The sequence below is a fragment of the Homalodisca vitripennis genome, unplaced genomic scaffold (assembly GCF_021130785.1).
Source record: "Homalodisca vitripennis isolate AUS2020 unplaced genomic scaffold, UT_GWSS_2.1 ScUCBcl_4607;HRSCAF=10882, whole genome shotgun sequence".
NCBI lineage: Eukaryota > Metazoa > Arthropoda > Insecta > Hemiptera > Cicadellidae > Homalodisca > Homalodisca vitripennis.
The window spans coordinates 31,754-59,689 of record NW_025780754.1 but is presented as its reverse complement, the minus strand read 5'-3'; the positions used below and the strand labels follow the sequence as shown (position 1 = coordinate 59,689).

General features: G+C 32.2%; 1 protein-coding gene across 1 annotated transcript; it reads left to right on the top strand.

Moving 5' to 3' along the window:
* Positions 1 to 217: 217 nt before the first annotated feature.
* LOC124373015 (histone H4 transcription factor-like) lies at positions 218 to 27,763 on the top strand. Its single transcript, XM_046831425.1, has 13 exons — positions 218 to 481; positions 4,160 to 4,261; positions 6,080 to 6,178; positions 9,291 to 9,365; positions 12,521 to 12,688; positions 13,218 to 13,357; positions 14,235 to 14,424; positions 16,102 to 16,260; positions 17,319 to 17,514; positions 18,908 to 19,037; positions 23,155 to 23,291; positions 25,523 to 25,652; positions 27,295 to 27,763. The coding sequence occupies exons 2-13, from the start codon at positions 4,165 to 4,167 to the stop codon at positions 27,499 to 27,501; spliced, it is 1,728 nt and encodes a 575-aa protein (XP_046687381.1). The 5' UTR covers positions 218 to 481; positions 4,160 to 4,164; the 3' UTR covers positions 27,502 to 27,763.
* The last annotated feature ends 173 nt before the right edge of the window (positions 27,764 to 27,936 follow it).

Below are 27,936 nucleotides of genomic sequence, written 5' to 3'. Positions count from 1 at the left end.
ATGTCATGTCTGTTAAGTTCATCCTAAATGTTGTCTTCCCAAAAACACAATTAAAAACTATTTCTGCATATATTTTCATTAATACTGCATAATTTGAATACTATGGAATATATTTTGTTTTGACATTGAAGACAAGGATAACATTGTAAATTAGAATCATACCTGTCGCAGTAACAAACTTTTTTTGAAAAAGCGCGGTTGTTAAAATCCGCTTGGTGTTAGTAGTAGACCGTTGGACGTTGATGTCTAACAGTTACAGTTCAGTTTAGTAAACAACCTCCAAACAGTTTGATACTGTGGAGTGTGGAAGTGGTTGTGATTAGGTTGTAGTGTATAATATTATTTATTTAAGAGTTCTTACGTTACTTGTAATTAAGTATTTATTTAGCAAATATAAGTGATTGATATTATGATGATTTCAATTTAAAAGAGTTGGACGTTTGGAAAATAGCATTCTAATTTTATGCTGATCGTTTGAAAGGTAGGTTTCGGTTTCGTCCAGTCATCAGTCACTATAGTTGTATAATGTGTATTTCATGTTAATTGTATGTTAATTTATTAGTCCAGCCAACTGTGATAAAAATTCTAACTAAAATTAATTGTATATTTTGATTTTAATCATGGTCTTTACTATGTGTTCTTTTTGATAAATAGGCTATGGAATTATTGGCCATAGTTTTAACCCTCCAACTGTTGTTTATCAAAATTTTGATAAACATAACCCTTAGCGGATTGTTGTTCGTCAAAATTTTGATAAACAAACATTCCCTTGCATAATCACTCATAACAGTATATTCCGGCAACGTATCGATTCGATTCATGCACCATTGGATTCGGGGGAAAAAAAGCCTAAGGAATACTATAGTTTTATTCCTCTTTATATTGTAGTTGCAACGTACCAAGTTTGTAGTTTGGAACGTAAAAGATGTGACCGCCATGTTGTCGATGCCGTCTGAGTTGTTGATGTGACGAGTCGTGTTTATTAGTAAGTTTTAGTAGGTTTATTTGTGTTTTTAGTGTTGTGTTTAGTGTGTGGTGAATTGTTAAATATTGCAGTAGTGCAAATAAATATATTTTAGAATAAATAAATTTCTCGAAAATTTTTTCGCAAAATTTTTGAGTAATGACAAAATGAAACTTTTTTCGACTCTTCAAAAAAAAGTTATGGAATTTATTTTACTACTGCTGTATAGTTTACTTCATTCTGAGTAATAAAATATGCAATATAACATGTATAGAAGTAAAACTGTATTAGTAAAACTTTTATTAGCAAACTCTTACATATACACCCTATTTTCACAATTTATGCGCATCGCTGCTTTTTGTTATATAGTGTTATTATAGTTTCATAAATTTGTATAATGCTTATGTGTTTCTGAAACTAGAATAAATTTGACACACAATGGTACTCTCACTTTTATAGTTTTCTTACTATAACTTGGTTTGCTAGGTATGGTCCCCCCCAAATAAAAAAAAAAAAAATGTAAATTTTGAATTTCATAGAAAAAAATTTTTAGTAAACATTTTCTTAAGGCCAAATTTAAATACTAATATTATTATATGTTTAATTCTGAACACAAAAATATATACTTCTATATATATATTACTTTTAATTTATATTTTTTATAAATTTTTAAAAAAACCCTTGCACGAGGCTCGAAAACATGCCGCCACTACAGGAAAAAATGACTGCCAGTTGGAGGGTTAAAGTAGGAGTTTTGATTTTATTAACATTTGCATTTGTTCTGAACAAAACAAGTAAGGGCTGCAGTATATTAAGTGGCTACCACCACAATCTAATCGTAATCACCACAAGCCTACTTATAATCTGCTTAGAAACCTGATAACTGAAGTCACTTATGAAATCCATACAGGAACACACATCATTTACCAAACTAAATGACAGTTAGAGTTAGGCTAACACACAGTAGGCTAGTTGAATACTAGACACCATGTTTTTCCAAAAGGCACTATTAAACATGGTAGTTGATGGTGCTGCAATAGGCTGAAAACCTATTTTTTTCAACAAGAAGCACAATACACAAATAAAAGCCTAAAAATGACATTTCCATTTCCAGTAGTAAAACGCATTTTTATTTGTGATTTCCACCCCTAAAAACAATACATATTTTTGTTCAATTGGACTTCATGACATTGTAATTATGATAGGCAACTCCGGCCTAAATTTAAAATTTAGATATCCTATATTTTAATTTCATAGATATTGAGTACAACATATTTTGGTCTTTTCATTTAACGCAGTTACAGATCAGCTTGATAAATACAAATTATATTATTTATGGAAAGTCTTGCAAGATGACTCTTGCACTTAAAGAATAATTCAGGGCGAGAGACATAGTATCAAGAGAGCGACTGCATTTTCTAGACAAATAGACAAATCGTATTGTGCAACCCGTAGTTTATGGGAACGATATGATTACTGAAGGTAGAGTGCGTCAGGGGTGCATTAGGATTAAAATGGCCAAACTAATGTGCATGATGACAAACGACATCGACGTTGTGACCAATGAAATTGTGTAAGGTCGATGGGAAGATTAAAGAAGACTGCTGATTCCCAATAACAGAACTCTCACTTAGTCCTCCCCAAATTTCAAGGATTTTATTACGGGCTACACGAAATTATAAATCCTAGTTGCTTACGTTGATGATGTTAAGTGAAATTAACATTATTTAGCTAGTGAATATTTAATTGAAGATTCGGGTCACCTCTTGGATGAGAAGCCATGGATTCGAGCTGGCAGTCGTCAGGGCCAAGATCGTCATGCTCACCAGACGGAGAATACCCACTGTGATTCCCATGACTGTGGGTGCCGTCGAGGTTCAGACAAGGACTGCAGCGAGGTATCTGGGTGTGATGCTCAATTAATGCTTGCAGTACTGAGAACGCATCCAGATGGTGTGATGAGGCAGCAAGGGTTATAATGTCACTCAGCATGTTGATGGTAATGTAGGCAGCCCTCGAACAAGCAATATACTGAAAACGCCACACTTCTGTATGGAGCATAAGTGTAGGCAGGTGTCATGAGGACCAATAGGTATAAGGTCACCTGTGCATACCACCTGGTGTCGGGTGCGGCAGTCATAGTTGTGGCCGAAGTCATTTTCCTCAACCTGTTCGCCATTGAGAGACAGACGATCTTTCACCTTGTCTCCGAGCAGGGGCGAAAAGAAATGTCAGGTATAGCGAGGAGAGAAACATTCAAGTTTGGCAGCATAGGTGAGATGAGGGTATCGATGGTCGTTGGACCTTTCACATCATCTGAAACCTGTATGGCTGAATGAATTGCGCCCATGGAGTAATTAACTTCTACCTGCGTCAGTCCTTTAGAAAGTACATTCACCGGATGGGGTTTAGGTCGGGTTCTTTTGGTGTGCATACTTCCCGGAGAACAATGATGACGCTCATAATTCGTTCTTTGATGCGGGCATTTCACAGAGCACAAGAAAACGCTTGTCTTCACTATCGGTGATGTGTCTGCAGAAACTGTAGTGGGGATAATGCTGCGAAGAGAGGACACGTTGAATGCCGCTTCTGTGTTCGTCCACGTTGTCCTTCTCTTGAAACGAGAAGAGGTTTGTCTGACTGACCATTAAGCTTGCGGATGGGTAGCACAGTTCTGTTAGGGTGCAAGACAAGCGTCCAGGCAAGAAGTAATCCTGATAAATGTTCCCGGCATGGATCCCTGCGGATTAGTGGGTATTCCTTGTGTTGAACGGAGCGAGTCCCACACTCTTGTGCAAAAAATTCCCCTACGTAAAACAAAAATTGTTTAAACTTACATAGTAAGTCATAGTATAAACTTACAAATTATTTTTAATAATAATAAACAAGGCACTTATTTTTAGTATAATTTGTATTAGTGTAAAACATACTAATACATGACTTATGACTTATTTAAGCTTGTGCTATGTTATGTGGTAAAAAATGCAATTTAACTTGTTGTAGTTAGTAATTTGAAAACTACAGAACGCAATTCATAAGAGAATTAAAAATTTTCAACTCCAAAAATGTCTGTTGAAATAACTTAGCCTACTTGCAGGAAAGTTACTAACTCTATCTGCTCTGTCATATATCAGTAATAATAAATATTTAAAACTAATACAAGAAGGTAAACATATATTTAAATATTTCTTTCAGGAAAGATGTTGAGCAAGAGTCAAAAACTTGTTCTTGGCAACTGTTCACCAGACCTAAGCGGAGATGAAGACACAAAGTTGTCTAGTTACAGCTCAAACTCTGGTAAGTGTTTATTTTAGCACCTGTATCTGCGCAAATATGCTCTCCCACCCTTCTCCAATATGAGTTGAGTTCTGAAGTGTTATCCTGTCGACTACGGGAAAAGAGTTTATACCAATCAATATCCGTTCTTATCCACACCATTTTCAAGCTGTATTGGTGTTATACTTTGCTAAACATTCTGTTGTTATAATAGCCTCAAACTACATGCTACAAAACTAAGTCGGCTTGAAGTAATTTGATTCTAGAACTGTTACTAAATTGCAACTTCTGGATAAGTGTGGTAGTATTACATTATATATTTATTTTACTATGGTTCCACATGAAGTCTTGGTAAATATTTATAATAATAATATTTACATTAATTAAATTTGTATAAACGGCAATAGCCGAATTTAATTTCAATAAACATTAATTCACAAAAAGTACTTGCTCCCCCGGGACTCGAACCCGGATCTCTCACTTGCCGGGTCAATGTGATACCATTACACCACAGAGCCCTTAATTTTTTCGATTAAATTAATTATTTTGTATTTGGCCGTTTCTGTCACATATTGTGTTTAAATAACCAAACTAACATATGATCATATTTATAATATTGTTATTGAATTATTTTTCAACCCAAATTAGTGGTACTATACCAATAATCTTAGCAATCTATTACAATGTCAAAAGACTAGCCTAGATACTCTATTTATACCGTAACCCAGTACGAATAATAAAAAAACAAAACTATCTTATTACTTTTTCAAATTTATTATTTTTACAAACATCAAGTAAATTTAACTTTTTGATACGATTATTATGTATTGGATGGGCACTTTGGGATTATACCGACCACACCCAGACATGAATCGTTATTTGACATTTTGCTTCTACTGATTACTAGATTAGTGTAGAACAATATTTCGTCAATATAAAACAGGAATTGTCTTATCGCAAACTCAGACCCTCCCCATCCTCAGATACAGGTCCAAGTCGAGCGGTCTAGTAGATAACGTGATTGCAGAGTCTCGCCGCCCGTTCAGCTGGTGCGTCGCTTTGTTGTACTTCCGTGTTTAACCCCTACATTTCTCCAAACACAAAAATTCAACAAAATCAAACATTACCAAACAAAAACTAAACTCTTTATTGAAAAAAAACACACAAAACTTGTTTTTATTCTTGATCACACTCCGCCGCCCAAAATGTGAGTGCCTCCGGCCGAAGGTGCTGCCGAAGCCCGCGCTGATGTCAACGAAAGAAAAACATCCCTCGAGATAGTACCTATCAGTAAAATATCAAATTCTAGAGGGGCTGATCAGAAATATAAATTGAATTGTAATGGAAAGGCAATTATGTACCGTGCAAAAAACTTAAATAATCATGTGATGCCGCGCGGCCTGCCGTAATCGGGATTCTCGAGAAAGATAAGATAACAGCGACAACAATACCGATCACAATACCTGGAAATGCTTGTTGATTGATGGAATGTTTGTTCTGTTACTCAACTACATCGTTTTATAACGTTCTAAGTTCATTGAAAACGGTTTAAGCGTTGGGGGCATATAACAGAATCTGACCCCATTGATAATCGTTGTAAGTTTGTAATTTTGTAATTAAAGAGTTGTTTTTTCTTTCTATCATGTTTGTTTCTATAAATTTATATTTTTGTGTTCTTCATACTGGGTGTGGTCGGTATGTACCATTGTACCATTGGATGTATCTATGATTTAAATTCAACACATACCAAAACTATGGGCCTTTCCATAGTTACAAGTACATATTACATTTTTACAACTTAACCCTCCAGATGTTGTATGTACTTAATTTTGATTTCAGAAAAGACATCACCTGCCTTAGAAGTTAAAGAAGACTATGAACAATGTGCTGTTGATAATGAAAGTAAGGAATTAGAGATCAGTGATATCCACCGGACAGGTGAGACAGTTATTTAATATGACCGATAGAGGTAGTTTAGTTTATGATTTTAGTATACTTATTAGCTAAGCGTACAGCGAAGCCTCTACCACCAGTTTCTGATGAACTGAATCCGATATTTGTGTGTCTGTAGACACGATAACTGTTGAACAAGGTCATCTAGAAAGGTCACTCTCTGCCAGTAGCTTTTCAAAGGCCACAGTTGAAATTTGTAGTGAAACTACACTGAGGTGCAAAAAAAAAATGGGAAGCACTGTTTTTCTTAAATGCCTTTAGCTTAAATCAACTTGTTGGGCATGAATCGTGTTTAAGTAAATAAATATAGTGTATGAGTTCCAGTTCTAAGTGAAAACCGCTAATTGCTCTATAAAAATTTGACAAACCTGTTCATTAGTCTCATTCTGCATGTCTGTTATTGTAATAATGTACTTGGTCCTATTCTTATCAAGCCAAATCTTGACCTTTGTACATCACTGTTGGCCACCATATCCTCATTCCTGTTTCTGATTGTAACTTAATACAGTTGTAGTTGTTAAGTTGCAGTTCATTTTAACTTTTTAAAATGCCTCTTTCACCAGTGAATGCGGCTAGAGTGGGTGGCATTAGTTGAAAATAGCAATAGCGTGTGTCAGGTGGCTGAGATAACAGGATTTTCACGTTCAAGCATAAATAGAGCTGTTATTCGATTCAGGTTAACTGGTAGTTATGGTAGAAGGCCCGGATGCGGTCGTAGCCGAGCAACTAGTGCTAGGGATGATCGGTTTATTTGTTTCATTGAGTCTACGAAATCGGTTTTTCAACTTGGTTCGGGGAAGTGAATATTAGCAGATGGACTGTAAGAAGAAGGTTGCAGGAAAGACAATTAAATGCTTGTCGGTCTGCCACTGGCCCAAGACTGACCGCACGTCATCGGCAAGCTCGTTTGCGATTTGCAAGAAACCACTTAAACTGGACTATTGACCAGTAGAGTCGAGTATTATTCTCTGACGAGTCCAGATTCTCTCTCAGATCACCTGATGATCGGCAAAGGATGTGGAGAAGGTGAGGTGAGCTACATGCGCAATGTAACATCACTCCAGGGACAGTTTCAATATGGTGGCTCTATCATGGTGTGGGGCGGAATATCAAGGGAAGCTCGAAACGGACTTAGTTGTTTTTTGATAGAGGAACTTTAAATGGTCAGAGGTATGTCGAAGAGGTTCTAGCAGAACATGTTACAGTTTATGCAGGATTTGTTGGGCCAGATTTTGTTTTCATGCATGACAATGCTCGACCCCATACCGCTAGAGTTGGTGCAAGACTACCTTCAGGATGTGCCAAATTAGTACGGTAGAGTGGCCAGCACGTAGCCCAGATCTAAATCCAATAGAAAATATCTGGGACCAGATTGGGAGAGCAATTAGAAGTCAACGTGGCGAGCTGCTAACTTTGGATCAACTTCGACAGGCTGTACAGGCAGAATGGAACAATATTGGTCAACAGAACATACAGAACATGATTGACAGCATGCCTAGGCGGCTGGAAGCTGTCATCAGATCTCGAGGAGGAAATACGAGGTACTGAACTTTCTGAAATGGAAAACATAAAAACCCTCCAAGTGTTTTAAAAGAACTCATTGAAAAGAACACTTTTACTCAATTGTGTGATTTTTTGTTGGTATGAAAACATTATTTTTCTTTTTTTAAATTAAAACATAATACATTTTAATTTTAAGTAACTGATTTGATTTTTTGTGTTTTAGGTTAATTTTCTTGAGAGTAATATTGTGTTCAAGTTGGTTAAACTAAGAAAATAAAAAAGATATTAAACGAAAATAGGAGTGTCCCACTTTTTTTGCAACTCAGTGTATTTTATTACTTCTTTCTACATTGGTGTTGTAAACGTCATATATTGGTCTATTGGAAATTTCAGTTTATGTTGGTCAAAAAAGGGACTCTGGGTACATAAGTGCAAAGTTGCAAAGAAAAAACAAAATTAATTAGTAAGCGGAGTATATTATGAACATTAATCAGATGATATTTTACAATAACTTATAAACACATGTGGTGTGATATTACTTTGTTTCATACGATGCTTTAATATTTTAGATTAACCTGCAATGTAGTGTTCATATACAGGCTAAACGGTAAATGATAAAGGGCTTGCAGGAACATTATAGACGACTTTTTTTATACAGATCAGGATTCTTACAGTTAGTTAATTTTTACATGTATTTCAAATTTTATTACACTAATATGAGAATAGTCTATGTACTAAATTTTCATCAGTCAGGTACTCAACATATATTCACACAAAGTCAAAGACAAAATATTTTGGTTTATATTATTAACTATAACTAAGTTAATTTTAATAATTAAAGTAATGTAGGTTTTATAATATTGTCATTGTGCAAAATTCTTGAAATGAATAAAACACATTTTTTATTAAATACTCTTTTAATTTCAGTTTAAATTTCTTGATATCTTCAATTTGTGCTATTATTTTTTGAACTGATTTTAGAAATTTTATTCCAGCATAAGACTTTTTTTGTATAAATTATAAGTATAAAAAATAAATATGAGATTTGTTTAAATTTTAGTTTGTATATTCTCCATAGATACCTATTCCATATGAATCACGGGCATGGTAAATCATCTTTAAGCAAGCAGTGATTTGCTTTGCATGCATTACTAACCAGTGAGCCTTTTTATGTAATTCCTGGTTTTGGGATATGTTAACTTTTACTGGAATTGCACTGTCAAGATTTTATATTAGACAATTTTGAACATTAAAAATTGTCTTTTGTACATACATACGAAATAGATATAATAAAAGAATGAAATTGTTCTTAATTATCCACAGCGTGTGTTACCATTTCTACCCTGTTGTCTGTTGAGATCTTATACTGAATGATGTGAATGTGAATGTCTACTATATTCATTATAAATTATGGAGTCCTGCCAAATTGTTTCTTTACTCTCAGCTTCCAATACACTACAAGTGGTTCTTTGTTGTTTGTGGTATATGTGGAAGTGACATAATACTGAAAGTATGATAGTCATCAGTCAATAAATGATTACCATGTAAGCAATGTAAATGAAACATTTGTCATAATTTTGTATGATATTTTTAGATGACCATGTTGATGAAAAAGACAATGGTGTCGATAGTGACTCGGATGATTCAATTTTATCAAGGTTGAACAAAGGTATGTTTATTTGTGAACTTTTGGTTTGTACCTTAGTTACTAGACCTACAATAATAATAAAGTTGTTTAGGACAGTTAAGAAATTCGTTGATCATTGAAGATAAGATAATGTATACAAACTTTTCTATAATGACAACGGTCTAGACAGTGACTCGGATGATTCAATTTTATCAAGGTTGAACAAAGGTATGTTTATTTGTGAACTTTTGGTTTGTACCTTAGTTACTAGACCTACAATAATAATAAAGTTGTTTAAAACAGTTAAGAAATTTGTTGACCATAGGTAAGATAGTGTATACAAACTTATTTATCATTAAAGAATTGACAGCAATAAACTTCTTTTAAAATTGTTAAAATCGTAAAAATAATTGTTAAAATAATATAGTTAACATACTTGAAATGTACTAAAACATAAAACTATAAATCTACCCAACAGTACGCTTATTTATTAAACCACCAATAACTATCAATTGATCATTGAATAAGTTGTCTTAAAGTATTAGGTATTACATAGAGTAAATAAAATTTTAATTATTTTAGAATAGTATGTGATTAAACCAAACTCTTTTTGTATGATCTTCAAGATTGAAAAACATTTATTATCGAGTGCATTGTCAATAAAACATTAAACAATGTCTCTTGTTTAAGAATTTATTGATAAACCTTAACTCAATAATATTACTTTATCGTCCATCTATAAGTGAACTTTAATGTACTTCAATAATTATTACAGAGCAAGCATGGTATTTTCCACCTTTCAAAGATCAGGTGAATGTAATATTAGCAATTAACAGGATTTTCATGATCTGTTACTTCTAATGGCATTATTAGAAGTAACCATTTTATTTTTCATATTAAGAAAATGTGTAATTAAGAGTTTTATCTCATAATAATGTTAAATTTCAAAATAATTTTAGCGGTCTTTACTTTTTGATGTAGAATCATAGAGATTTTTAAATTTAAAGATTTGGTTGGTACGCATCCAAATATTTATTACTTTTTCTTCTGTTTACTATATTTGAAAGGTGTATGTATACTTTTTGAAAATTTAAACAGTAAAGTACAAAACATTATATTTTTTTCTGATTTAACAATGCAAATGTAGAAAGAAATTAAAATTCAACAACATTGATTTCATGATTAATCATAGGTTCATAAATGTGTTTAAAGTTTAACATCACAGCTGCCTCTAGAATATTATTTAATCACAAACAGAAAGTGTTGAATAGCAATACTAACAATAATTTTTATTTTTGAAATTAAACTGTCTACTCATGACTATTTTAATTATTTCATTAATCAGTAAAATTTAATGTAATTATTAATTTTGTAGTCAGAGACAATTTTTTTGTTACTGATTCTAATTTTAATTGCCCAATCAAATTTAGAATCACCACTGTCCAGATCAAACCATTAAGTGTGTAAAATAATAATTTTCATCATCACACTTACATAATACCAGAAAGAAGGAGTATTTTCAATTACTCTTACCACATACTATTTTTCTTTAAAAATCAAGTTAATTCAAATATTAAAGTTCATAATAAATTTTCCTAATTTATTTAAAGGTAGTATCCAATAGAAAAGTATTATTACAGAAAGCTGAATATAGTATTGATGGGCCTTAGTCTAACAATTTTTAGACCTTCAGTAAACATAATATTATAGATTTTGTTGTTTTTAGATTTTTATTAATTTATCTTGTGAACTTTAATTTTGGCTCGTATACATTGCACTTGTTACTGATGCTGTACGGGATTTCATGCAATGTTTTTAGGCAAATAAAACTCTTAAGAGAGAACTCTAGTTAGCTCCAAGCCCCACATCTGAGACTCCGTATTAACACGGGACTACAGTTTAAATTTTTCGAAAACCATAAACTTCATATTGATTATGAATCATAAATAATTAATGTAACATATCATCGTATTTTTAACATCACGCATTACATACGTACATTATACATTACGTACAACATACGTACATTATACATTACGTATAACATATGTACATTATACATTATGTACAACGTACGTACATTATACAATTACGTACAACATACGTACGTACATTATACATTACGTACAACATATGTACATTATACATTACGTACAACATATGTACATTATACATTACGTACAACATATGTACATTATACATTACGTACAACATACGTACATTATACACTACGTACAACATACGTACATTATACATTACGTACATTATACATTACGTACAACATACGTACATTATTACACTACGTACAACATACGTACATTATATACATTACGTACAACATACGTACATTATACATTACGTACAACATACATACATTAACATCATTGAGACACTAAAATATGTTTTTGGAATTGAAATATAAATATGTTTTGGAATTGAAATATTTATAGACTGAGATGATTTCCTATTTATGACACAAGTTTTAATCTTTATCCCGTGTCAGAAGTGAAGGTTTGGGTTTTGTGACCAATTAACTTGCGTGTTCTCTCAAACGCCACACACTACCTCTTATAATTTGCCTATACAAATATTAAAATGACAGTAATGTTTAAGCTTAAATTTGCACTTTTCAATCTATAAACATTTAAATCAGCTGTTAATACTACAAATATATGTATACAGGGTGTCCTGTAACCCTCTGGACAAAACTATACCACTTTATTGTTAAGGTCAAGACAAACACATTTCACCATATGAACATGGGTCTATGATGCTTAGTTTCCAATCTGTCTGTCTGTATGTGTTTTTATAAAAGAATTAATATCTTAATTACTAATTAATTAAAATATACACAATTCGGCTCCAATTATATGGTAACAAGGCCAGTTACTATAAAAATACTATGATATTATCTTTAATATTTAAAAAATGGTGGCCATTAAAACTTTTTAACTTGGAAATTTTTAATCCAGCAAATTTTCTCAAGAATTACAAGAATAAAATATTTTTGAGGATTTTATATAGGACACCCTGTAAATTTGAAATAAAAAATATACTAAAAAGTACATGTGTGAATTTAAAAAATGACTGCTTTAATGATACAAATAACTTTAAAAGTACAATATTTTCGTCCTTAATAATTGTAAGTTTTACGTTTGCTGACATAAAAGTTTACGTTTTGTTTTTTCCTTGCATAGGTACCATTCAGAGTTCCAAACGAAAGAAGAACCTTACCCTGTTTGATTTGCACTTTAAATGTGAATGGAAGAACTGTACTTATGAAACCGAAGACGATTCCAAGTTTCACGTCCACGTTAGTTACCACATACCAGACTTGGAGATAAAGACTATGAGCAATGGAGAAGGTAGTAATTTGTATATATATTTTTTAAATAAATGTTAGGATACAGTGGTTAGTTAGTCAGTGAATTGTATTTCATATGTATTTTTGCTCATATGTTTTATATATAAAATCCTTCAAAATGTATCAGCTTTGTTCCATACTATATGTAACATATTTTTCTGACAAATTGCCAAATTTCTCGTATGGTCAAATAACAAATCTTCACAATTTTTCTATTTCTGATAAAGTGTTCTAAGAAATCAAAATAAAATAATATTTTAATTTATATTGAAAAAAATAAAATTATTTTACCTTAAAAGAAATTGTGCAAGATTTCCTCTTTTGGTTTCAGATAATTGTTCAAAATTTGTAAACAAATATTAAAAAAAATCAAAATGTAAGATCTTTTTTATAAGATATGTGTGTAACCTTTGTAGACTTGTGAAAAAAGTAACATACTCCTAAAACTTCATAACTTACATTTGAATATTTAATATTTGTTAATTGTTTAAAAACATTTATTTTGATGTTATTGAGTGTTTGTGTTACAGAAGTGTACGTGTGTCTGTGGGCGGAGTGCACCTATCTAACTGGAGGGGTAAATGAGATTCAACGCCATGTTACTTACCATTCTTACCATACAAAGTTGAAAATCATTGGCGAAAAAGTGCAACAACAGTGGAATCTTCCGGTAAGCTTTCAGTTAACATTCATTTGTAAAACTAACAGAACCATTCATGGTTTATTTATTTGATTTTGTTTTTTATTTCTCAGTTTATCAGTTAAATGATTGTTTTAGATAATTAAGTCATATAATTTAACAACTTGACCAATACAAAATTTATTAGGTATACAAATTTTATAATTTATTTTAACTTGAGTATATTAAGATAAATGGATTGTACAGTATGTATTTTTATATACTAATACAAATTCATTTCTTTTGTTGAAAAAAAATAATTAAGTCATATAATTTAACAACTTGACCAATACAAAATTTATTAGGTATACAAATTTTATAATTTATTTTAACTTGAGTATATTAAGATAAATGGATTGTACAGTATGTATTTTTATATACTAATACAAATTCATTTCTTTTGTTGAAAAAAATGATAAAAAGATATTAATGTATCATTAAGGCAAACTAGATTGTCGTTAAGGTAACCCATTCCCAGGTTTCGTCATTGCCTCACAGCATCACAAAAGTTCCTCTCTCTCGGTGAAGGACCTCTTGAACTGCAGACACCCTCTGCATCTCTGATGCCTCCTTCCAGAAGCACCTTTCTGGGTACTTCTTAGAGACCAACACAGTTTTGTGCCCCATCATAACTTCATAGGTGTTTCCCACTTCTTGTTCTGTTGGGAGAACAATTCGACTACCTGTCTGCTCTTGGACTTCACTTTGCAGACGCTTTTTTACCGAAAAATTAGAAATTGGTGCAGGAGCTCTGCAGTTTCAAACAACAGTGACGCCAATGGACTAGTATCATGTTTTACAATATACAATAAATTTAAAGTATTTTAATATTTGGATGAATTTAATACATATATCATATTACTTTCAGAAATGCAGATACGGTAAGGAGACAAGAAATATGATACCAGAAAAGATAGATCCGATGGTGTGCGAGTGGGAAGATTGTCATAAGGAATTCAATAACGTGCAAGTGTTCCTTTACCATATACAAACACACATAAATGAGACCTGTTATGATATTTTCCCCAAGAAAAAGAAAATAAAGTGTAAATGGGAAGGTAAGGCATTTTCCATTTCTTTCAGTAATTCTTTAGTGTAGTTATTTAAAAAATATTGTTATGGTTATTGCAAATAGCGCATTGTAGTGGGTTACCGAGTGAAGTGACGTTAGTGAAGCTGCTGCTTAAATGGGTGACTGCCGAGCAATCCTGATCTTGCAAAGCAGCCCGCCTGTCCGGCTATTTTTGGTGGTTCGGAAGTCAACTTTACGCTGTTGGTCCGGAAGATAAGTGTCAGAGAAGGCTTCTCAGCATTAAATTGAAAACATTCATCAAAGTCCGTTTTGATGGTGGAGATTAAAAGGACTCTTTTGTATGAAAGATTGGATGTTTATTATCCTAAAAATATATTGATTAACACTAACTAACAATATCTCATTTTAAGCTGAGCAACATTGACAACTAGTGTAAGCTATCAATGGGAGTGAATGAGTTAATAAACTTTTTGCTAGTATTTTGTAGGTATCATTTTTCAGGTAGGTAACAGTTCAGAGTGCTAGGTTCTGATTGTCACTCTCAAAATGATGATGTGTAATGATTATAAATTTAAATGATTTACATTTTTTCATTTATAAGACCATACACAAATTAGTGAAACTATATATTATTAAAGTATAGTAAATGTTTATGATGTAGTTATTTTTCTGTGGATTTCCAAATGATTTCAATGTTTTTTCGATAAAATAGTTTTCATTATCTTACGTGATTCAAGGAAAGTACTTTATTACATCCAGGTTTATATTTTATTAACAATATTATAATTTTATGGAGCAATATATAACTCTTAAAAAAAAAAAGATTTTATTTTAACAGTAGAAAATGGTTCTTTTCAACCACTTAACCACTGCTGATGTACAAGAGTTGTTCAATAAGTACTTCGAAAATCCAAGAGATGGTAATGTTAGTATTGAAAAAAACTTTTGCTATTAAGTAGCACTTTTAATTAATTAGCTGTTAAAGTTTTAGCTGTATCCATCACATAGTTTAATTTGTTGTTGTCGATTCAACTTTAATTTTGTCTATAAAAACGCATAAAAGTGAATTTCAAGCAGTGATTAAACACTTTTATTTGAACGGTTGACGACAGAAGAAATCACAGCTGAGTTGGACAAAGTTAATGGCACATGTGCTCCTGTGATTACAATTGGGCTAATGAGTTTAAACATGGTTGTACATCCAGAAAAGATGAATACAGATCCGAACAGCAGGAGTGAATGTTAAGATTTTGTCATTTATATAGGCATTGTCCGTTGTTGCTATGTAATTTTCTTTTTTTGTTCACTTGATAGCTTTATGAGGCATGCACGTCAAATCCAAATTGGTAGGATTTTCATTTATCTGTCTTGGTTAAGAATTTTTTTGTTTTTAGATTTATGATGTATATATTCTTTGGTTTTTTTCACATAAACTTTTAACTTAAGGGAATTATTTATATATGTGGTTTACATTGTATTCCGTGCAAATTGCACTTAGATCTTTGATCAATTTAGATCCCCATAATCCTTTCTGTTTTTGTATTGCTGCATGTGTAAATTTAATTCTGGTTTGTGTTGGTAGTTGAAATGATGTGTAAAAATTTGGTTGTGATAGTTACCCCCGTGCTGTTCTTGTACTGTGAATGGTTTCGACCAGTACTCTTAGCTGACTGACTAATAACAATGTTACGTGTTGTTTCAGGGTGCACCATGACGACGGACATGCCTTCACGCGTACGCTTGTCTGACCATGTTCGTACACACACCAAAGAGAGAGTGGTGGGTTGCCCAACCTGCGGCCACCTGTTCTCTACCAACACCAAGCTGAATGACCATTGTATGCGTCAAGTATCCAGTGACTGTGAGTGATAACTCAGCTTTTTCTTAGCTTTGCAAAAATAAAATAGTTTATTCGTTAATTTAGAGGACAAAATTATAGTTTTGTTTTGTTTTGAACTTTGAAGGTGCAAAAATGATAAAAACAAGATGGTAATTATTACATTGTAGAAGCCTCTTTGTCATGGGATATTATTAATAAATTACATTTAATTATAAAAATAATTAAATTTTATTCACGTAAAGCCTTTTGTTTTGTTTGAAAACATTGTCAGACGCAAATAACTTAAATCAAACTAAAAATGAAAGGCTTCAAAGAAATAAAGCTTAACTATTATTGAAGTGTTTGTTTTTAAATAAATTAATAATTATTATGTTTTAATAAATATAAATATATATTTGATGCGTACGATTTTCAGTATGAATAATATGAAAGTAAAATATCGTGTTGGATTTCAAGAATCAAGAGTGTTTATTGTTGTCCCACATTAAGCATTACGAATGTCACAGGATTGGCAAGAATTAGGCTACATCATTTGTCTTGTTTCATTATAACTAGTTTCTTATAACTAGATTAAAATTTCTTTATAACTAGTTTAACATTTCCTTAAGAATAGTTAAAATTATCCTTATAACTAGTTTAAAATTTCTATAACATTAGATTGAAATTCAATATCATTGAAATCATTTAGGTATACCTCTTCGACTGAACAAAAAGCTTTCATTTTCAGCCACTTAACCAAAACATTCTTAAGGTTCTTAGTGCACACTGTTTTAGCATTATGAGGTAACTTATTGAAAAGATTTGTACCAATGTAGACAAAGATATGTAGAGACTTGCTTAACCTAGTGTATCTCACATCAATTAGATTTGCAGATATGGTATGATGGGAGTGTACAGAATTTCTCAAACTGAACTAAATCAGATTTTCTTTGATATAAACTAGGCGCTGTAAAATGTTTTAAAATTATGAAAATATAAGTATTTATATTGTATAAACCTTGCCTATATTTAAATTGTGCATTATATTGATAGTAGTTTGAAGGTTCAACATGTTAAAGAAATGTAATGGTTTGTCCTAGTGGAGTGCCAATGTAGTCACTGTTACAAAGAGTTCCCACATTTGCGATTACTCAAGGACCACATGCGTGGACATGTAAACTTCTACCAGTGCTGTTACTGTGAAATGACCTGCACGTCGAGGCACACATTCAGCGCCCACATACGCTACAAACACCTTGACTCCAAACCCTTCAAGTGCTCTATGTGCAGTTACGAGTGAGTGTCTGTCGCTTCATGTTCCGTGAATTGTAATCAATATGTACATTGTAGAAAGTGTCATCACAGTATAATGGGATGTTTGGGGAGAGGGCTATTTTTGTTTCTTTATGGTCATAGCCAAAAATTTTTATTAATGTCTTTCACTATAAAAACAGATGTTCTACTTTTGGCCACCACACAAAGGCTGTATACGTGGCCTTTGGTTTTATTATGCTTCATAGATCCAATATAATCATCTTGTGTTGTAGTTCGTATTTATATCCAACTAGCTGTTTCCCACGGCTTCACACGCTTTTCATAAGATTCGCCCATATATGAGCACTTCTAGTTTAAGTGAATTATATTTCCAATGCCGATGTATGGTTTACCTTGTTGCCACGAACAAGAAAATCTGTCAAAAGTGTATTTTTGTAGCCATTGTACACATACATGTACTTTATTATAAAGTAGTCTAACGAGTGAGCTTTAAGTTCAACCAGAAATGTATTTTAAAGACAAATAAACATCATAACTTAGCGCCTTCAAATAGTGTTTGGCTATTTAATATACGTAACTGTCTTGAAATTGCAGTTTGTAATGTGCGGGCACTTTGAATACTTTTAGCTTTTACGGCACCGCCTGGTGGTGAGTTACATCAATGGGCATAGCATATAAACCTCTGTGGAAAAAATACATGTACATGCAAATTTTCATAATGATCAGTCAAATAGTTTACGATTTTATAAAGGACATACAGACAAACATTCATTTTTATATATAGAAGAGTCTTTTGCAAGCACCCAGAGTCTTTGTTGCTTTGGATATAGTATTTTCAATATGATGATTCCATGTGAGTATTTTTTCTAGAACTACTCTAGGTACTTGACTACTTCAGAATATTTTATTCTAGTGCCTTCCAGAACAGATTGAGCTAGTTGAATTTTCATTTTTTGAGTGAAGGTGAGGTTATACATGTTTTTGATGGGTTAATCCTCGATCCCTCCCCATGATACCAGTTGCTTATAAAGTTAAGGGCTTCTTGAGTGAGACATTCCAACATGCCTTTATTTCTTCTCCTGACCATAAACAATAGGTCTTCAGCATAACATTGTAGTTCTATCTCTTTTTTCTGCTTTAATCAAGAAATCATTCAACATCATCGTCCATAAAGGAGAAAACAGTATCCCTCCTTGGGGCCACCCTTTCCAGGCCGTAATTGTGGCAGATTTCTTTCTGAGCTTTACTCTTACTTGACGACTTTTAAGAGAGTTATCCACTTGAAAGAATCTGTTTGAACTTCAAACCTTTTCAGTACTGCCTCTATGGATTTGTATAGGCTACTACTCTGTTGGAAGTAAGAAATCAAGATTAATAAAATGAAATAGTAATATATTTTTAAATAACTTTTTAGGTGCAAAACAAAATATGATCTCAAGAAGCACCTGGCTACGCACGATCCGAAGACTAAGTTTGAATGTGAAGATCCGAGTTGTAACTACAGCTGTAAGACCAAGAGCACTCTTCAGAGGCACGTGATGGAGGTATGTCACAGTCTGTAACTCGTTAATAATGGTCGAAAACAGTTTTAGTGTTGTCAATTGTTTTCAGCCTTTTCAGACTAATTTAGAATATTTAAAAATAATTTGAAAACATTCATTTTAATAGGTTTTTTTACAGCTCTTGGCGCTATTACACAAACTATACTTAGAATCTAATCAAATCTACATTAAGAAGAAAAACTATAAAATGTTAAACACTATGCAATTAAGTCACAATGACAATAAGTTTGAAAAAAAATCACTATATTGGTAAAGGAATAAAAAAACTCCACAGAGGTACATTATTTCCACTGAACTGATAAATACGAGGGGTATCCAAAACGTAAGTTTCCATTAATGATGAAAAAGTTAAAAAGACTCAAAAAATAACTGAAACACATTTATTCAACTTTTTACATCATACCTTATTTTTCTACATAGTTACCATCCCTTTCTAAGCACTCTTGGTATCTAGGAAGTAGTTTTTTTATTCCAGCATCACAAAATTCACCCGCCAAATTTTTAAGCCAAGTATCCACCTCATTTTGAAGGTCATCGCTGTTGGCAAATCGCCGACCGCCAAGGTGTCTTTTCAGCTCCGGAAACAGATGAAAATCGCTAGGCGCAAGATCTGGTGAGTATGGAGGATGACCAAAAACATCCCACTTAAATTTCCTCAAAAGTTCCATTGTTGCACGAGCAGCAGCGTGTGGTCGGGCGTTATCTTGAATAAGCAGAACCGTGCGCGACAAAAGTCCGTGCCGTTTATTCTGTATTGCCCGCTGAAGTCTGGTGAGAACTTCACAATACCTTTCTGCATTTATGGTTTCGCCACGAGGAAGATAGTCAATCAATAACACTCCACGGCAGTCCCAAAAAAACTTTAGCCATTACCTTTCCTGCCGACTCAAAAACTTTGGCTTTTTGAGGAGCTGCCTCTCCTTTTTTTTGCCACACCATACTCTGGCGTTTGGTCTCTGGAGTTGAGTGGTGAATCCATGTTTCATCACCAGTGACTATTCTACTGAAAAGGTTTTCATCTTCATCGTCAAACAATCGCAAGAAAGACTGGGCAGCAGCCATTCGTTGTTGTTTATGGGCATTGCTCAATAAGCGAGGCACCCATCTTGCACACACTTTTGCAAGCTGAAGATCTTCTGTCATGATATTGTGCACAGATGACCGGCTAACTTCAACACTTGACGGCAGTTTATCCATAATTTCATCGAGAGTCACTCGCTTATCATTGTCAATAACTGCTCGTACAGCATTAATGACGTCAGGTTGCCGAGAATTGGCCGGTCGGCCACTACGCTCATCATCATGAACATTTTCTCTTCCTTCCAAAAACATTGCACGCCAACGACGGACCATCTGAACGGACATAACATGTTCACCATACACTTGACACAACTGACGATGAATTTCAACGGCAGTTTCGTTTTTGGCGGTCAAGAAACGAATAACACTACGGACTTCGCAACTGGCGGCAGAACGCAGTGGAGTCTCCATGATGTTTGGGCAGCAACTGACTGAGAAGCGTGACAATGGGCCAGTGACCGGCGCACCTGTTGCCAACCGAACCGCGCTACATATCCCCGCCCACAGCTGCACGCTGTGTTACGTACGCATCTTTTTACAGAACAGGGAAACTTACTTTTTGGATACCCCTTGTACTTTGACAAGCCCTTCTTAGCAGCAGCAATTTGCTATTGTGTTTCGGGGGGAGAGATTCAGTTTATAGAATTGTTGATGTCTCCAATAACAGGTGGTTTCCTGTTATTACCTGTCCAGAATCAGGGTACCTTTTAAAATATATGTACTGAGAGAGATGCGTAGGATAAATTATATTTTTACCTATATTTGCTAGTGCAAAATCTAGAATCTTTTTCAATTTTACTGCAGTAAAAATGGTAAAAAAATACACCTTTCATTTAATTTGTTATTACAATCTTGAACTAATGGTGGTTCTCATGGTGGTGTACATTTATTTTTACATTTAAAACATGTTACTAGTTGATAAGGAGATCAGCAGACTTAACATGAAAACTATCTTCTAGGTAAGTCTGCTGATTGAAAGAACACATAAAAATATACATATTTTACACATAGTAAGAAATTTTTGATTGCACTGCAATCTTTCTCAACCAGTAGAAAACATTTTATTTGTCTATTCACTTTGGGTTGTAGAGTTAATGTAGGAAGCAGTGTTGCCAATTCAATTTTTATAGACACTGTCATCGCTATAACTGGAGACACTGTTTTGAGCACAATAATTTTAGAATAAATAAGAAGTTGGATCTTCAATTTTCTTTTGGAAGTCAAACTAAAAAAATTAAGAATGTTTAAAAGTTACAATACAGAACATTTTAATACTATTTTAAAACTAAGTTGCTTAAAAAAAAACCAAAGCAAATTCTAGCTTTATATGCTTTGTAATAAAGATTATAAAAAATTTCTATGCAAAAAACATTGTACAATGTCTAATACCGCCTTGACAGTTATAAGACATTTCTTCTGGTCAAAGGCTTGGCAGTTTTGGAAAAACAAATAGCCTAGTAGCAAAAGAGTTAAACATTATCAATTACAGAGAACTTTAAAAAAAATAAATAATTAAAAATCATTTTAGACTCCCACGAATTTAGAGTCATATTTTAGTTTTCTCACAAATTAAAGACATGGAAACCGGTATTTAAATCCGATTTAAATTTAGTTCAAAAGGGATGTTAACTTAATTTTAGATTTCTTGTACATGGCAGATTCCAGAGTTTATAGCTAAAGAGCTTCCACAGATTATTATAATAATATAATATAACTAGCGGGCCCGGCGCGCTTTGCTGCGCATTTCAATAATTTTTTTGCAAAAGTTGCCCGCGGCTTCGCACGCAATTTCCCGTTGAAAACAGTACACTATATTCACTTATTCTTTTTCTATCACATTCTAAACATTGCTGAGATAATTGATAGTCGTTCCATCGTGAGCCTCTTGGGCGTATTATGAAGGTATGTACCATATTCCTGCCTCTATCTAGCTGTTACCCACGGCTTCGCACGCAAATCTTAAGAACCGAAGTCCTTATATTACTTAATAAATTTTTTTTTTTACTATAATAAATTTTAGATTAAATTAGTTATATCTCCGATGCCACGATTGAGCTTGCTTTGTTGTCTCGATCGAGAGAATATGTACACACGGAGTTTTGAGAACCATACTTCTGTCAAAAAAAACAACTAAGGTTGATTTTATAACATTCTTTATATTTGTAGCCAACGTAAGATAGTAATTATGATATCTGCATTACTCTTCTGATCAAGCATGAGCATGGTTTATATTAAATAAATATTGCAGTTAAAGGTGAATTTTTACGTCAAATTTGAATTGTATTATCTGGATAGTAAAGTCTATGTTTAACAGTGATTGCAAAAACAGTTTAAACAAAATTTGTCGTTTCTCTTAAGCTTACTCTATGCTTTAAAACTATAAGTGTAATATATGTTTACAAAGAACAGCTGATTAAAAATTTGAAAAGACGTTAACATATGTTTGCTGCAATGCATTTCTTATGGGTATTTCTGTAACCAGTGGGGCGGAATCCTGAATCGGGAAAGGGATGGGCATAGCTTATAAACCTTCTCCGTGGAAAAATACATATACGTACAAATTTTCATCATGATCGGTCCAATAGTTCACGATTCCATAAAGGACAAACATACAAACATTCATTTTTATATATATAGATATATTTAATTACATAATTTATATATTTAATATTATAATAAATATAATATTATATTTATTATAATATTAAATAAATATATAATTATATAATATAATATTATTATAATATAATTATGATATTATATTATGATTTATAATAATATTATAATAAGCTTTCCACAGAGTGTTATAGGCAAATTAAAACGACAGCAGTGTTGAAACTTTTATACTATTTTCTGCTTCTCCTGCTAAGTTTGTGCTTTTTATTTTTCCTTTTTACGTAGCATTTGAAACTAAGGAGACTTCCATTGGACTCGAATCAGTGGTCTCGTGTGTGGCTTGTGTAGTGGTAGGATATTCAGGATTGCCGCTGCTGGAATAACAGTGGTATGTGTGTTACAGGTGCACCAAGGGGCCAAAGCTCTCTACTGCTGCCATATAGCAGACTGCAACAGCAGGTACAAGCGAGGCTGCTACCTCACCAAACACCTCATGACGAAGCACTGTCTGCGCTGGCCCTCTGGACACTCCCGCTTCATGTGAGTGAGATATCCAATTATATTCACCTTTAGTGTGATTAAAGTCTTTCAACTTTAAATTTACTACCTTAAGGAAGTACTTTGATGGTGAGGTTGAGTTTACTCCCGATTTACAAACTATTAGCATTAGCATTTATGTTACAAATACTTCTGAAGAAAAAGAAAACAAAAATTGAGAGAAGTTTAAGAACGTGAAACATATAAAATTAAAGTTATGTTATTAATTCCACATTACAGGGTTATCTTTATATTAAAATAATGAATGGTCAACTAAATCCCTTTAAAAAAATTATTTTATTTATCAAAGCTGTTCGAAAAACCTTTCAAAATTTTCCATCAGTTACCAAACAAGAAATAATACATTTAAACTTATCGAAAACAAAGTAAACACAAAAGATGACAAACAAGAGTTATACAAACAATCTGGAGTATACAAAATTAACTGTAGTGACTGTAAAAGCTATTATATTAGAAAAACTGGCAAAAATGTTCATAAAAAGGTTAGAGAACATATACAAGCTTGAAAACAAATAACAAGTCTACATTAAAATCAAATTTTGGTGAACATTTATTAGAAACTGTTCATAACTACACAAATATTAAAAAGAATATGGAAATTTTGGATATCGATAGGAAATGAGAAAAATTAAACACGAAAGAAGAATGACATATCTATCTAAATTATAACAAAGATTCTCACAACATTTGAAATATCAATCTAAAAAATGAGACAAACCCAATCTCTGAAAAAAGTAAAATATTAAATACAGAATAATAATCAAAATTACAACTGTGTCATATAAATTTAACATCTGTTTAAATGCCTCACATGTATATTTAGTTGTTTATTGTTTCTTATTTATTTAGAGGTTAATGTTCACAGTTATGATAGGTACCGAAACATGTCTTGAAATAAAATAATTAAAAAAAGGTTTTAGTTGACCATTCATTATTCTAAAATTAAAGTTACATAATGAAATAGGGAGTTAACAAAAACAATAATAAATATGAGACTAACATTAATAAAATACGAATTTTGACAAATAACAATAAGAAAAAACGAGTTAAACAATAACATCACATATGTGTATAAAACAATATCAGTAAGTAGAGATTACAATAACATTAACAAAGATACAATAACGAGCATTAAAACCATAATGGAAACTAACAAAATAATCTCTGGAGAGTTTATAATATAACAATTTTAAATAATTTAAATAATATTAAATGTAAATTTGATAAATTAAACTGCATATAGCATAGTTCATTTTTAGGGTAGTAGTATTATTCCTTCTAATTTCTATGGATTTCCATATTAACATAAGCTACTGTTAACAGATTTTACGAGGATCAAAGACCATCTCCTCCCTTTTAAAAATGTTGATGAAGGACATTATAATATTTTATTACTCATTATGAAAAATTCAATGTTTTTTTTCTACCATTGATTCAGTTGAAACGTTGTATAGTTCTTTTGTCAGAAGCAGGTTGGAGTACTATTCTGTAGTTTGGGTTCCATCTTCAATTGGCAGTATTTCAGCACTTGAACAAATCCAAAAAAAATTCCTTCAATATTTATATTACAAACAGTTTAACTTTCCTTGTGACCGAGACCTTTCAACGGCGATTCTTAGAAGAATTATTCATTTGATACACTTACATCCAGAAGGAACAAATCGGCTCTTACGTTTATTTACAAAATTATTCATGGTTCAGACAGTTACGTTCTTTTAAATAAGATACAGTTGTTTGTTCATAGAAGCAACTTGCGTCCATCAATAGTTTTTTTTTGTCTCCAGATGTAACACAGCCCAACACTATAATTTTTCATTTTTAAAATCCTTAAAACTTTTAAATTTATTTAAGCAGGAGGTAGATATGTTCAATGACATAGTAAAGTTGGCGAGTTCAAATCCCAAATTGACAAAGTTTGTTGCGTTATTATAAACCGAACCATTCAATTTTGTATTGTTATAAAAATTATTCATGATTGTTTAGTTAGGTATACAAAGTGTCTGAACATATACAGAGCATTTTTATTAATTTTTGCTTAGCCTAATGTTTTTGTTTAGAGTTTTTTTTCCTTTGTACTGAAGTTTATTGTAATTGTTTTAGTTTTATAAAATCCCAAAATAGTTATAAGGATATTGCTGCATCTGTGGCTATTGTATATATAATTGAAATAAATAAAATAAAAGGTAGTAAACTGATTGTGATTGTACTGTCAGATACCACCGACAAGAAGATGGCACCTACAGGCTACAGACCGTGCGCTACGAGAGCGTCAAGTTGTACGGTGAGAACAAGACTTCCGATCTTTCTGTGTCAAAGAACAACTTCAAGCTCACTCCCTTGCAGGTAAACTCCCATAACTATTGATCATTTGCTTTAATCACAGAAAAATGGTGGTTAATAAATTGTTACTATGTTAGTTATAGATGTTTTTGTTCTGTATTATTTGATGTAGTTTTTGTATGTTTCATTTTTAAAGTGCATTATGATTCAATATTTACTACTCGTAACACGTTTTATCTTAATGTTAGTATTTTTAATTGTAATAGGAAAGCAAACTTTGAATTTCATATGATATAAAATATTTGATAAACATTTGAATGAGAGACTATACTTATTAAATTAAATTGTTAAAAATTATAAACATGAAAGCCATTTTATGTTGAATTTCATCTAGTTTGAAAATATAAACTTGATTGCACATTGGGCAGTAATGGGCGAATCCAGAATTTTCATGTCTTAAATCCGATTCTGAATCTTAACAAATCAATTCTTGATTCTGAATTTTGAGTAGCTTTTTTAGTCTAAATACAATATCAAACAAAATCATTACCAATCCAGATTTTCCCATTCTTAAACATTTGAAAACTGTCCAATAATATACAAAGTAACAAATATGATGCATATTAATTAAAAAGAAAACTCCAATATAAGTTTTTTATTTTTTGTAAGGCCTTTTGTACTCAATGAGAACATCTTCGGACCCACATAACTGAATAAAATTACTTACATAACATTACTTTTATTCAGTTATGTGGGTCCGAAGATGTTCTCATTGAGTACGAAAGGCCTCACAAAAATAAAAAACATATTATTGGAGAGTTAAAAAAAAATTAATATATAATTCCCAATAAGAAAAGAGCTTCAAGAATGTAACTATGATGCATGTTTTTTAAAGTAAGTACTGTTTTCATACATAAAAGAATCAATTGAACTTTTTGTAACAATTCTATTTTTATATGAAAGCTCACACTTATATCTACTTTTCTACATAATTGCCATCAGTATTAAAAAATCATAGTAAAAAACAACCTGCGTTTAAAGTTTGTTATTGATGGTGGAAGGTTTGAAAGGATAATAGGATTTTGGACATTTGCGTCATTACAGGTTATAAAAGATATAGCGCAACGTTTCGAGGATTGGAATTTATCCTCTTCGACAGGTGGGGGATGTATTAGTGCGTACCTTTCTATTAGTAAAATAAATACGTTTCTTGTTTACACAATTATAAATATATATATAAAAAAAAAACGGGAAAATTTCTTAATTTAAGATATTAGATTCACAGTTTAGAATATTTAAATATCCATAAGGAAACTCAAAACTCATAATATCTCTATTATTAAGGAAAGTATTTTTAAAAAATCCAAAAATAATAGTCTTAAAATAACTTTTTCTGTAATAATTATATACAGGGTGTTCCATTGGAAAAAAATAGATTGACCATTGTATTGGAAAATGGTTGTGGTTAAAAAGTTTGAAATACATACATTTTAATGCTTCCAAAAAAAGGAAGGTTTTCCATTTAAGGTTTGCTGTCAGTTTTATAGTTTCCAAGATCACACTGGAGACCCATTTACAAAAGGACACCCTGTACATTACAAACCGATTTAGAAGTCACTACATCTATTTTTATTTAAGCGTAACAATTTAGTGCTGATAACGTCTTGTGTTGGTTGCAAATTGAAGACATTCTATTGTCCTGTAGGCGGATGGTTCCAGATCGTTCAAAGTGTCGAAGATAGAGTCGGACACAAGCAGTGGCATGTCACAAGTACTTATCTCTATAGAGGACGAGAGCGGGAACACCATCAACAGCTGCACGGCCCCAGAAGTGGTCGGGGACAAAATCCCGAAGAATGCGATGGTCATTGCGAGCGCAGACAGTATGGATGTCGAGGAAGAGTCGTCGTAAACACAACACGCATGAAGTGTGAAAACTGGACAAGTCTCATAAAAATGCATAAAATGGAACAATACATAGAAGTTTTAATAAATGTATTGTATAGTATTGTTAACTAGTATATTTTTATATAGTGTGTATGTTTTTTAAAATACAAAGTGCTTGTATACCTCAGTATTGTTAAACAAATTCATGTGATATTTATTCTGTAGCAAAGTATTTGTTGAAACTATTGTAATGTGATTTCGTTGACTACATTTATATGTTCTGCTCACTCGTTATTTCTTGTGCATTTTGTGCTTGACATGTTTAATTTACAATAAATATACTTTAAAGATAGTCATATTCTGAAAACTGAAACTATTTTTCCAAATAATTACTTAAGGTAATTATATAAATAAACTTTTCGTGGCATAAATTCTTTATATGTTTAGTTTTTTGTGTTCA

What these genes read in the sequence shown, in the direction of transcription:
- LOC124373015 (XM_046831425.1), top strand. Translation starts at nt 4,165, where the DNA reads ATGTTGAGCAAGAGTCAAAAACTTGTTCTTGGCAACTGTTCACCAGAC. An exon ending in TTTATCAAGGTTGAACAAAG is followed by an intron (nt 9,366 to 12,520) that starts GTATGTTTATTT and finishes TTCCTTGCATAG; the next exon opens with GTACCATTCAGAGTTCCAAA. An exon ending in GCGTCAAGTATCCAGTGACT is followed by an intron (nt 16,261 to 17,318) that starts GTGAGTGATAAC and finishes GGTTTGTCCTAG; the next exon opens with TGGAGTGCCAATGTAGTCAC.